The 13,990-nt window shown below is 34.9% G+C and overlaps 1 protein-coding gene and 1 long non-coding RNA gene across 2 annotated transcripts; one reads left to right on the top strand and one right to left on the bottom strand.

Moving 5' to 3' along the window:
- Nucleotides 1-824: 824 nt before the first annotated feature.
- LOC145633746 (uncharacterized) lies at nt 825-1,553 on the bottom strand. The gene has a single exon (XM_081685539.1). It carries the CDS (start codon nt 1,551-1,553, stop codon nt 825-827), a length of 729 nt encoding a protein of 242 aa, XP_081541665.1.
- A 1,337-nt stretch (nt 1,554-2,890) lies between these two features.
- Nucleotides 2,891-4,162, top strand: LOC145592767 (uncharacterized). The gene is made up of 3 exons (XR_014102491.1): nt 2,891-3,144; nt 3,492-3,608; nt 3,838-4,162. It is a non-coding gene; the product is annotated as an uncharacterized LOC145592767 (long non-coding RNA).
- The last annotated feature ends 9,828 nt before the right edge of the window (nt 4,163-13,990 follow it).

A 13,990-nucleotide genomic window follows, 5' to 3' on the forward strand; every position in this document is an offset into this window, starting at 1 on the left:
AATCATGGTGGGTTTCCCCAGATGTCCTTGACGGTTGTGCCATGTGGATGGAGACAAGGCTGTGAGAGATGTGGCTAGGCAAGTTAATGGAGCTGTGGTGACAGGATAAAGATCCCCCACGCTATTGCATCTGGTTATTAGATTCCCCGTTCGAAGATCCTTCACAGAAAAACCACTAGGATCAAACTCTATGGACACACAATTAACAGAAGTAAATTTTCTAACAGAAATTAAGTTTTTGATAATTTGTGTGGCTAGATAGACATCACGTAAAGCAAGGGATTTATTAGCAATAGTAGACTGACCATAACCCGTTATTGGAATGCGTTGACCGTTACCCACTTGAATACAATTATGAGTTCTTAAATTAAAAAAGGGGTCAGAGAGAAGTAGCACCGGAATCCATGTACCAAGACGGGTCATAATTTGGTAGACTCATAGTCGAGAATGCGTTGCCTAGCTTGGTTGGAGTCATTGTTGCACCGTACTCCGAACCTTGGCCATGAAAGTGTTGCTGCTGGTGCGAGGGGCCTATGTAGTGTGCCTGTGGCTGTTGCGGGTGCTGCGGCTGATGCGGGTAGGCTAGCCTTGGTGCTGGTCCCTGTTGTAGGTAGGGGTAAGGTGCATACCCCCATTGTATGACCTGCTGTCCCTGCCCACTGTTGTTGCTGAGCACCCCCCCCCCCCCATATAGGCGCACCTTGCTGCTGGGGTGGGGGTTGCTGTTGCTGCTGCGTTTGCGATTGCCCACGGCCACGACCCTTGCCCCGGCCACGGTTGCGTCCCCTGCCGCGTCCACCTGTGCCGCCACCCCTGCCGGCCGGCTACTGCTGTTGTTGCGGTGGCACGGTGGTGGTGCTAGTGGAGCCCGAGTTACTTAATTGGGCTACGAAGGACGACGCGAAAGCACTATTATCATTGGCACGCCTTGACTCCTCAAGAAGAAGACGAGATCGAGCAGTTTTAAAAGATGACAACGGGTCTGATTGTTGGATAATGGCAGCAACAGTGTCAAAATCAGTACCTACGAGACCCAAGACCAACCTAATCACCATCTTTTGCTCCAACACCACTTGATTAACATTGGCCAATTGATCCTTCAAGTTCTTCAACTCACGACAGTAAGAAAAAGATGTCATTAAAATTGGAGAGATGTAAAGCATTGAATTGATCTTCAAGATATACCCCCCTAGTAGTTTTATTATCTTGAAAAATCGTCTTGAGCGCTTATCCCAAATTTCTTGAGCCGTGCCTCCCTTGCACAAAATCGTTTCAAGCAAATCACGAGAGATTGTGCCATAAATCCAGTTTTTAACAACCGAATCAAGTCTCTTCCATAAATCATCCGATATACCTATAGGCCGTGAAGTTTTTGGGTCAATATGATCTAAAACATTGTAAGCATGAGTATGACATTCAAAGAGTTCAACCCAATTTGAATATTGGACCTTATCACGATCAAGAATCATGGGGATTACATTCTTGATGTTATTCACTCCAAAGGCAGGATGATAGTAAGAGGAAGATGAGTTATCACCGTCTTCCTTGGTCATGGTGGGCGGTTAGGGGAAGCTACGGTGTTAAGGGAGGTGGTCCGCTAGAATAAAGAAAAAAAATAAGAATTGCGGAAATGAGGTTTGATCAAAACCTGTGCTGTGATACCATGTTAGATTTTGTGTAAAACTCCTCAAATTGGAGTGATTCCATTGATCAAATATATATAGGGTTACAATAGTGATTCCTAAACACATTTAGTAGTAGTAGTAGTAGTAACCCTACTAAATTAAAAGGTAGGATTCCTAATTTTCGGACCATTATCTACCAATGTTTTCTTACAACTATATGAACGCCTAAGGAAATTACCAGTAGCACATTTGCTATTAGAACTCTGATTTTGGCCACATTTATTAAGCACATATTACCTTATGGGCTAGGTTCCATAAATGTAAAATTCACCCACACAACAAATAACAATTTCTAGAGCTTTTAAAATCTTACCAGGCAGGCTTGAAGACATTCCCGAGTTGCTTTCCTTTATCTTAATTAGCCCGTATCTTCTTAAGAATTTCAAACTTTGGCTCACCAGATTCTTCCCCCGTCAATTTGAGTTGATTTAGGATCTGTAACTTCCATCTGAGGGAGACGAGATTAAGTAAACAAAATTAGTAAAAGCTGAACAAACTAATAGATGAACAAATGTATTAAATCAAATTATTATAACCTGTAACATATCTAAAATTAAAAAAAAAAAATTATAAAAGAGATTACCTTAGATGGATGAAGACTATGGCATGAATTCTTGAGTAATAGATCTACTGAAAGTTTGATAGTACACAAGGGTGCACCATGCTGCACCTGCTGAGTTGGCAAGAGTAATTCCCTGAATTTTGAATTACACGAATTTTTTTTTTTAAAAAAAATTGAAGACAGTTTTATCACGTGGATTGTGCTTAATTGTTTATAGCTTTCAGTTTTTAGTAACTTTTGTTAACTGATATTTTCAAAACAGATTTAGAGAGAGAAAATCATAGACATACCAAACTTTTTAGAGAGAGAAAATTACAGAGTAAAAATTACATAGAGAAATTTAACAATCGATCAATTGAATTCCTTGTAGAAGAAATTAAAAATGGTTTATCACTACTACAAAAAGTGGAATAAGAAACGCAAGAAACAAACGGTTAACATAGATAAGCGTTTTGTAAAACAAAATAGAACGTTTTCCTTTCCCAACCGTTCTATATGTTGAAAAATATAGAATGGTTTGCTTATCCAACCGTTCTCTATTTATTTACCTGAATAAAAATTTATTAAATAAAATAAGTAAGTAAATATAGAACGGTGTTTCACAACCACCGTTGTGCGTCTTTTACCCTTAAATTACTACTGTATTACTTCCGTCTAATAAATGGTTGCCTTTTCTAGTTTTCTTCCTTTTGCCAAAAAATATGTCTAACTATAAGATGCTATTACTCTTTTCTTTTAAAAACATAATTTTTAATCTTCAAAATTTTTAGATCTTCAATTTTTCTCACGTTCGTAGTTTTCTATTAGATTAAATCCTAAATTCCCATTTTCGTTGCTCTTATAAGGAAATGGAAAATTAGGGTTTGGACAAACACAGATCTGGAGAAGGCTTCAAAGGTTCGATTCTATTTTTCAATTGATCGAAATTGTTTAATCATCTTGAAATTATTTGACATGATTAAGGTTTCAATTATCACCCTGTTGTGCCAAAATCGAAAAGAAATTTTGTATTTATTTGACCGGCAATTTTTGTGACGAAATCTTTTTTTTTTTAATCAAAATTATTATGGTTTAGATCTGGCTTGTTGATTTTTCTTGATTAATATTATTCAGATCTTGAATTTGAGGTTAGTTTTGAAAGTATTTTTTTAAGGTTTCGTAAATGGTTCATGGTGAGATTATAGTTCTCATAAATTTATATACTGTAGTTTGTTTCAATTCATGGTTTTACTCATGTTGTGCAGTTCGGCCATGTCCACGGCGACCCGATTGGAAGGAGGCATTCAACTTCATAGGACTTGCGGTGGTCACCATTGACAGATCGTAAACGCTATGCTTTAACTCCACTAAGAAGTTTTACCGTATGATTCTTTGCCTTTTTTTTTTGTAATTTTACTTTTAATTAAATTTGGGGTTGATTTTTTTTTTATTTACATATTCGTTTTTTTGTCTTCTGCTTTTCGATATGGAATGTTTGGGGAACAATCTAGAAGATTTAGTTTAATGGTGGAACTTGTTTTTATGGATTTGAATGATATTAGAAGTGATATTTTTTGATTAGTTGTGTAATTGTTGCTCATATTTTTGCAGATTAATAAAATAAAGGTGAGAAGTCTTCATAAAAAAGATGAGAAGTCAAGTCTTCAAAAATAAAGATGAGAAGATGGAGTGCATACATTTTTTTTGTTTTTTTTTTTTTTTTTGAGAAGCTGAGAAGATGGAGTGCATACAGCTCTTTGTAGAACTAGTTTCTTTTTATTTTCCTTTGATATCTTGTTATATTCTTTTTTTTTTTTTTACATTAATTGTATAAACTTTTATGCTCTTGTAGTTCAGACTTCAATTTATATACTGTACTCTATATATTTTTATTTAAAATTTTCTATTCATAAATTAGATGTCGAATATTGTGCAATTTTTTTTTATAAAAAAAAAAAGTAGAATAGAGAACTGTTGGCTTACAAAACCGTTCTCTTTGGTAATGGATCTATTTCCATATCTTAGGAAGGGAAAAGAGAACGGTTATGTCTGACAACCGTTCTCTATAGTTAAGCAAACATAACGCCTCTCTTAACCGTTCTATATACTTTACACATCGCTTAGCAGAAGAACGATCCTTAGGCGCTCTATAAAGCCTGTTTCAACTGTTCTTGTAGGGAATAAATTTCAAGCGTTAAACCCCTAGCTTGAACCCCACTGTGATCATACACTAAAGTAAATATTAGGAAGAACATAGAAGGCATCATAACAATCATATTTAATATTAAAATTACCCTAGACATGATACTAGGAATCAAAATAACAATTTAAACATGATCTCTACATCATAACATCAATAAAAACCATTAAAGTACTTACTTTGATGCCTCATACCTCTTTCTAATAACAAAATACACACGTTAGTAACTTCAAGGAAAATAATAAACAAACAATTCAATTAAATAATTGAAAGAGAGATTTGGTACCAAACCCTCAGAAATTAAACCTTTCACGTCTAGGGCGAAGGTAACTTCGAATATGGCTAGGTGTTTCTAGATCTAATGAATGCGGAATTTTGTATTTGAAAAGCAAGTTTAGAGAGAGAAATGGATTATTGAGAATGAGAGAGAATTGAAAACTGATTGTAGGTGAATATAATTGAAAAGCTGGTTGTAAGTGAATGAAAACTGAGTTTTTAATACGTTATTTATAGAGAAAATCAGCCAAAAAGATAAAATTATCAAAACAGAACATTGGCGCACGAAAAACAGAGCTAGCGCCAACGCCAGCTATTGGCGCCAAGCGCCAACATTAGCGTCAGGCGCCAATGCTAGAGCCAGGCGCTAATCCTGTTTTTGACGCGTTTTCTAAAATCAGATAAATTTTGTCGTATAGGAGGATAAAATCGTATCTTTTCCTCAAAAATGTTCTTTGATTTTAATTAAAACTCTGAAAAGTCAACAAAAGTCAATTTATCAATGCTAATAGAATTAGGAATGAAAAGAACCTTCTAGAAGAATCTAGAAGACTAAAACCATTCCTAATTAGGAATGATAAATCTATATTAGGCCCTCCCCTATATCATTGGGCCGTATATAAAGCTCAAACCGGGCCCAGTTCAGTAAATTGGCCATAACTTCCTCAATATTCATCGGAATTGGGCTTATAATATATCGTTGGAAAGCTCTTGTCAAACCCCATCCAACTACACTACTATTGGACCCATATCATGGACCAACCAAACTGGATTGGCTGTTTTCTTAAAATAAGTTTTCAAAAACAGAGAGAAGAGAAAAAAATTAAAACTATCCGCAATACTAGACTTTCCACACTTTCACTTCATTCGATTATGATTCGACGTGAAAGGTACTCATCACCGGGTTTGATTTTTGGGGAGACACAAATGGGTGTCTACAGTTCTATAAGCCCTTTTTTGTAGTAGTGTATCAATCTGAATTTCGCCATGATTCTAATGCTAGATTTGTTGATGATGCAAATCATGATGATATCAACGATGAAGGTGAAGTCGAGGGTATCGTAAACCTCAATAAAGGTGAATTGTTTAATCGATTTTATTTTGCAGTTGTTAATCCGTAATTTTGATTGTTAAATTTAGTTATTATTACTAATTTTAATTTTATTATCGATTTACATCATATTTTTAAGTTTACAGTAATTTGTGTAAGGTTGAAGATGAAGTACTTTGATTATTTAGATATGTTCTTTTATATTTGTTATTATATGTCATTGTTGCTTAAATCAATGTTGATTTTATATAATAACGCATGTGCAATTGTTAATTATATATGTACTTTGTAGTACTCTGTATGTACTTTTCTTCAAATAGCATGTTCTTTTCTGAAAACGTCACATACTTTTGTTGTACTCTGTTTTGTATTTTTCTGTAATCAATGTGTCGTTATCAATGTGCATGTCATAAAAGAATATTTCAAATATATTAAAGAACATACTCTACATAAAAAATAGCATCATGTTATTATGTAAGAACATCATCTTAATATATATGTATTTTGATATCATATTTCAGGTTTTACCGAGGCAACTGAATCAGAATTATTTGACAAAAAAGTTAAGTCTGATGAAGAGGCTTATGATTTGATAATAGTTAGGCATTTAAACATGGCTTTGGTACACGTAAAGATAGGTTGAATCGTAGAGAAGACAAAGATAGGACACCTAGGCAACACTTTTTGGTGTGTTCTTTTGCTGGCTTTAAGCAAGAGAAGAAGCATGGTGAACAACCAAAAGTTTACCAAAAGAGGAATTTCCCCAGAGGTTGCAAGGCTCATATACAATTTGATATTGATAAGGTTTCTGGTTTGTATGTCGTGGTCAATCACACTATGGTTCATAATCATAGTAGGGTTCCTGTTTCAAAGAGATATTTGATTAGGTCTCATAGGAAGGTAATGGTACAATTTTAAAATTATTGGACATTACTATAATTTTTTTTTAAAACATGTTCTTTAATGCGCAATATATGTTCTTTACCAAATACATGATGTTCTCTTTTTGAAACAATGTGTTTTTTTTTTTTTTTTATACAGGTTACTAATGAACAAGTTGTGATGATGAGTAGCTTGACTGAGAGTAGTATACCTGTTGTTGATGTAGTGCGTGTTTTAAAGCATCAAGTTGGTGGATAGGCAAATCTTTCATTTCTTTGTAGGGATGCATATGGTGCTTTATCTCAACATAAGAAAATGAAGTTTGATGGCTGTGATGCAAAGCTGTTTTAAGGAGAGGAAATTCAGTGAGTATGACTTTTATTATGACTTTGATGTTGATGAAAAAGGTCATTTGCAATCTTTCTTCTTTCGAAAAACGAAAGTCAAAGTAGCGATAAGGACGGAGAATGATTCAGAACGTTCTGCGGTCCTAAATCACTCTTGTAACGCCGATACCTGCAAAACTAGCGTTAGTTAAACAGATAAAAGAGTTAAGAAACGCGTATCTTGCACCGTCGAGCACACGTCTCTGAAAGTAACCGATTGTTGCTGTATCCTTGTTTTGATGACCTCCTGCAAGCTAGAGAATGCCATCCCGCTTGAAAACCTCTACGCCTGTAACTGCTTCCAATATAGAAGATTGCTTCGCCTGAAACGATCCTCCTCCGCTTTGATTATATTCCACGTCCAAGGGAATATCATCGAAGATTATTTCTCTTGAAACAATCCTCATCCGCATTGATAATATTCCATATCCAAGGGAATACTATCGAAGATTGCTTCTCTTGAAACAATCCTCAGTTGTTTATGACAACTCTCCACAATCTAGGAAACGCCACCTTACCGTTTCCATGTTCACTCGTCTCTTAACAAAGAGCTTCCTTTTTTTGGATATGTTCACGCACCTCTGAACAAAGAGCTTCTTTTTTTGAATATGTCCACGCGTCTCTGAACAAAGAGCTTCTTTTTTTGAATATGTCCACGCGTCTCTGAACAAAGAGCTTGAAAATAGGAGATCTTTGATGATATGTCCACGCGTCTCTGGAGCAAAAGAGCTTTTGAATGATATGCCCACACGTCTCTGGATCAAAAGAGCTTGACGGAAATGTTCACGCGTCTCTGAACGAAAGAGCTTTGATGATATGCCCACGCGTCTCTGAACAAAAGAGCTTTTAATGATATGCCCACGCGTCTCTGGAGCAAAGATCTTTGATGATATGTCCACGCGTCTGATAGGTTGTCGTACACCTATCAAAAATAAATTCCTAACAAAACCAACTAACAATGTAGTAGGGTAAGTAGGGTCGAATCCACAGGGAGATGGTATTCAATCTAACCTCTAAGAAATTGGAGAAACTAAACTATGTCACGAAATTGGGATAGGGAAGTAGTCTAAATTAAAATAGGAATAAAACAATTGATAAAAAGACCTAGGGTTATGGTTCACCATGTTTATAGGTCTAAATCTATCAAATATCAATAAAAATTCAATCAATCAATTATCTAGAGCAATTGCTAAGCCTACAGTCGGGTCTTAACGCTCTCAATTCAACATATGTAGTTCGGTCGCTAACATAATCAGAATTGCTAATTGTAGGTAAGCCTCTAAAAGTAAGATCTTTCAATTCAAACTCTTATTAACAAAAATTAATCAAACAATTGATCAAGTTGCAAGATTAACAATAGAACACTATCAATTAGAGAAATCAATAATCAAAATATTAAAATTATCAATCAAGATTCATAATATAAACATGGATTCTCAAACCCTAGAAATTTAACTACCCAAACATGAAATAAATAATTAAAGCTAAGTCTAATAAAGAAAGCATAATTAAAATAAAGAAATAAAATTACCTCAATGAATTGAAATAATAAACCCAAAAATCATTCATGGAAGAATCCATGAAGATGCCATGAGAAACTAGGGTTCAAGAGAAAAACTAAAACGAACGTAAAAATAAAAAGTATAAAAAGGCATAAAAAAAAGCATAAGGGAAAAATAAAATCCCTTGGAGTATTTATATTATCCTAAAACTAATCTAAAGATAAATAAATAAATAAAAGATAAGAAATTAAAATAACAAAAGTTGTTCGATGATTGGACAATTAAAGGAGTCGTAGTCGATCAAGGATCGTTGCGATGATGGAAAACAAGGCTCGGAGATGACCTGCTGCTGGGCGCGGAAACCAGCGGCCGCTGGGTATCCATCGGCCAGACCAGTAGCTGCTCGTGGCTTGGGAGTGCCGAGCTTCGGGCGCTGGTGGTCCGCTGGTTCGCAGGGTCGTCTTTCAAGGGCTATAAATCCTATTATATAAGGAGTATTGGGGCGTGTAACCTATCACTGGAAAGCTCTTTAAGTCTAGTTTCCAACGCAGTTTGAATCGCATCAATCCGATCTGTATAACTCAAGATATGATCAAAAGAGCGGACAAAGATCAGTTTTGACAATTTGTAAACCATCGTTTTTCTTCATTTCTAGCTCAAATTCATTTCCGTAAAGTGCATAACGACCCTTGTGGATTCTATATTCATTCCTCATGCATATAAATCTCAAAATCAACATCCAAAAACATGGGATCTCCAATTAATAAACTCAATTCATCGGCTTCCATCCAAATATCATCCGGATCAACTCCAAACACTATGAAAGCGTCCAAATGTCTATCAAATCACCTGAAACATTAAGAAAAACACAAACGGAGCGTAATAGAGTACAAAACAAACAACTTATGTATTTACGACCTAAAAAGCGACTAAAAGACCTAAAAAGCAAGTATAAACTTAGCATAAACGTGCCTATATAAATGTGATTCATCAAATTCCCCCAAGCTAAACTGTTGCTTGTCCCCAAGCAACACTAGACTCAAGACGGAGAAACAAGACAAATAAGACTTCCAGGGAACCAGAATAAGATCGACCTGACTCTCGAGCAAACAATCAAACCAAAGTTATTAAGACCAAAATTTAGCTCGGATACAAATAGAACCACTCAACATCATGATCTACAATTGAAACCAAACTTGGCCACAAACGATTTCCCAATCAAGCTAGTCTTCGCCGCACACCTTGTAGAATATAAATATTTGATGCAACAAAGGGTAACTTGACGATAGCAAGAAATAACGTTCACTCAATCACAAAATACACATGCCGATCAAAAGGACTTTACAAGCTTGTAATGGGGCAAAGGTAAAGGGGTAGGATAATATTTAGGAAAATGTGAGTAAAGAGCCAACTTGGGGAGCAAAAACATAAACACAGTCAAATAATGATCTAACTCCAATTGACATCACCAACTTTCTCCAAAAATAATAAAAAACAAAGATTGAAATCAACTATACATCGTCATGAATAATTTTTTCTTTCTTTTTCCTTTTTCTTTGCCTTTTTCTTTCATTTCTTCGACTTTTTCAATGAAGTACATATAAACAAGCTTTTTATTTATTTATTTTTTTTCTTTCTTTTTTTTTTCTTCACATCTTCAAGAAACACTTCTCAACTATAAATACAACTTTTATTTTTCAATCTTTATCCCACCATGTTTTGCATAAATTAAAGCTTAACACTCAAACAACGACACCACATCAATAAGCTCCCCAAGCTAGCTAGACTTGGGAATAGTAACCAATGGGGCTAAAAAGGCTTGTAATGTAGCTATATATCAATAAATGGACAAGGCAACAACATGGGTGAGCAAAGGGAACAAATGTATCTAAATATCATCCGAAGGTTACCTAAAGAACATGGCCTTTATCATGTGCGGCATGCGTGAATCATAATCAAATTACTAATAAATCTCAAGCCAAAGTCATTGAAATAACAAATTGCATCAATCACACAAACACAAAGTAAGGTGACCTAGCAAGAGAATTGGCTAGCTATACTTGATATGGGACAACCAATCTTCCACAAACCATTCAATTGATTCATATAATGTCAAGTAATTAGCAATGTATAGCACAAACCGACTGAATTTTAGAATTATAACTAAGATCAAAAGAAGCTAAAGTGAATCAAACCAAATCCGCACACAGTTCGAAGTCAAAATATAAAAGATAGACACAAGTATGCACTATCAAAACAACTAAAAAATAAAAAAAATAAAAAAATAAAAAAATAAAAAAACTAAGAAAGCAATACATTGTTTTTCGTTGTATGTAAACTCCCACTCCTAATGAATGGTACAAACCATACAACACCTACAAAGAAATAAAAATTAAGCTAAAACACAACTAACATGCACAAAGCGATGATGACAATCATCCTCCCCCAAGCTAAACATCACATTGTCCTCAATGTGAACAAAGAGGAACTAAAGCATAAATAAGGGAGAGGCACAACTTACAAAGGGGTGGGTAAGCGAAGGGAGCGTCAAAGGAATAGACACCTCCACCACAATTGGTAGTTGTAATTGAGTAGCCGACGTAGCCAAGGAACTTAGCTATGTTTGTACCTAGCAAAAGATGTCATCACTAGAACACACATTAGCATTATTATTTAAATAACGAAAAAAAAAATTGAAATAAAAAAAACAAAGAAAATTGGGTTGCCTCCCAATTAGCGCTGGTTTTTAAGGTCCCGCACGACCTTACTCAATTCGTCAATCGGAAGAATCCAATGCCTTGAGTAACTTATCATACGCCCCTGAAAACATATCATTGAGCACCACATATGGCTTGACTACAAGCACACGAAACTTGAAATACAGGGGGTTAGAAAAAATAAAAGAAAAATAATCGAAAGAAGAAAAGTTAAAATAAAAAGAAAAAGGAGAGTATATACAACTTACCTTTGCTTGCTCCTTAGGCAATGTAAACCTTTTTGAATAAACATCAAGGTCTACATGGCCAAATGTATCATGGCATGGGGACATTTTAAGAAAGTAAGGATGATTCAACATAGTGAATGAAGGAACTAGATTAAACCTGGGAAAACGGGATATAAAGGGTTAGTCGGTTAAGCTCAACATCAATGCATTTACCTTCAACTTCACCCTTATGAGTAAACTTGTCAGTAAAATCTTCAACTACCAAAAGATCCAAAACCAACGGTTTCTCAACCAAAGACTTAACAATAATTGGTTGTTCTTCCTTTTCCACTACCTCTATATCTTCATTCCAATAATTTTCACCATCAGAATCATAAAGAGATGAAAGATTATTCTCCTCTATTATACTTTCATTTGACGGGGAGTAAATATCATAAGTCAAACTAGCGCTTTCCTCCACTGAAATACAATCCTCAAAACCAATATCATTATCATCATGTATCACCTGTTGGTTAGTATATTGTTGCACAACAAGTAATTCAATAGATTTTGAAATACGTTGACAATCATGCATCAATTCATTAATCTCTTCATGCTGATAAACAATAAACTCATTCATCATATTAAAAAGTTCCCTACACTCCGATGAATTGGGTTGAGTATAATTATCCAGTTGAGGTTGGTAAGAGGTATTAAAATCAGGCATATAAGACTCACTAGGGTAATAAGAAATTTCACAGGAATTCATGCAATTATTATGTGAATTTTGATAATCAAATGATGTATCAAACATAGAAATATTAGCATTACAATTCCCAAAATTATAATCATATTGCCCCTGGTAATTAAAATCATTCATCCCATACGAATTATAATCATACAACGCCATGATGACAAAATCGGAGTAAAACAAAAAGGAAGTATATACAAAATAAATAATAAAAATATATACAAGTTTAGTTCAACCAAAAATAAAAGTCAAATCAAATTAAGCCGTCTCCCCGGCAACGGCGCCAAAATTTGATAGGTTGTCGTACACCTGTCAAAAATAAATTCCTAACAAAACCAACTAACAATGTAGTAGGGTAAGTAGGGTCAAATCCACAGGGAGATGGTATTCAATCTAACCTCTAAGAAATTGGAGAAACTAAACTATGTCACTAAATTGGGATAGGGAAGTAGTCTAAATTAAAATAGGAATAAAACAATTGATAAAAAGACCTAGGGTTATGGTTCACCATGTTTATAGCTCTAAATCTGTCAAATATTAATAAAAATTCAATCAATCAATTATCTAGAGCAATTGCTAAGCCTACAGTCGGGTCTTAACGCTTTCAATTCAACATATGTAGTTCGGTCGCTAACATAATCAGAATTGCTAATTGTAGGTAAGCCTCTAAAAGTAAGATCTTTCAATTCAAACTCTTATAAACAAAAATTAATCAAACAATTGATCAAGTTGCAAGATTAACAATAGAACACTATCAATTAGAGAAATCAATAATCAAAATATTAAAATTATCAATCAAGATTCATAATATAAACATGGATTCCCAAACCCTAGAAATTTAACTACCCAAACATGAAATAAATAATTAAAGCTAAGTCTAATAAAGAAAGCATAATTAAAATAAAGAAATAAAATTACCTCAATGAATTGAAATAATAAACCCAAGAATCATCCATGGAAGAATCCATGGAGATGCCATGAGAAACTAGGGTTCAAGAGAAAAACTAAAACCAACGTAAAAATAAAAAGTATAAAAAGGCATAAAAAAAGCATAAGGGAAAAATAAAATCCCTTGGAGTATTTATATTATCCTAAAACTAATCTAAAGATAAATAAATAAATAAAAGATAAGAAATTAAAATAACAAAAGTTGTTCGATGATTGGACAATTAAAGGAGGCGTAGTCGATCAAGGATCGTTACGATGATGGAAAACAAGGCTCGGAGATGACCTGCTGCTGGGCGCGGAAACCAGCGGCCGCTGGGTATCCATCGGCCAGACCAGTAGCTGCTCGTGGCTTGGGAGTGCCGAGCTTCGGGCGCTGGTGGTCCGCTGGTTTGCAGGGTCGTCTTTCAAGGGCTATAAATCCTGTTATAGAAGGAGTCTTGGGGCGTGTAACCTATCACTGAAAAGCTCTTCAAGTCTAGTTTCCAACGCAGTTTGAATCGCATCAATCCGATCTGTATAACTCAAGATATGATCAAAAGAGTGGCAAAGGTCAGTTTTGACAATTTGTAAACCATCGTTTTTCTTCATTTCTAGCTCAAATTCATTTCCGTAAAGTGCATAACAACCCTTGTGGATGCTATATTCATTCCTCATGCATATAAATCTTAAAATCAACATCCATAAACATGGGATCTCCAATTAATAAACTCAATTCATCGGCTTCCATCCAAATATCATCCAAATCAACTCCAAACACTACGAAAGCATCCAAATGTCTATCAAATCACCTGAAACATTAAGAAAAACACAAACAGAGCGTAATAGAGTACAAAACAAACAACTTA

The sequence above is a fragment of the Chenopodium album genome, chromosome 1 (assembly GCF_948465745.1).
Source record: "Chenopodium album chromosome 1, dcCheAlbu1.1, whole genome shotgun sequence".
NCBI lineage: Eukaryota > Viridiplantae > Streptophyta > Magnoliopsida > Caryophyllales > Amaranthaceae > Chenopodium > Chenopodium album.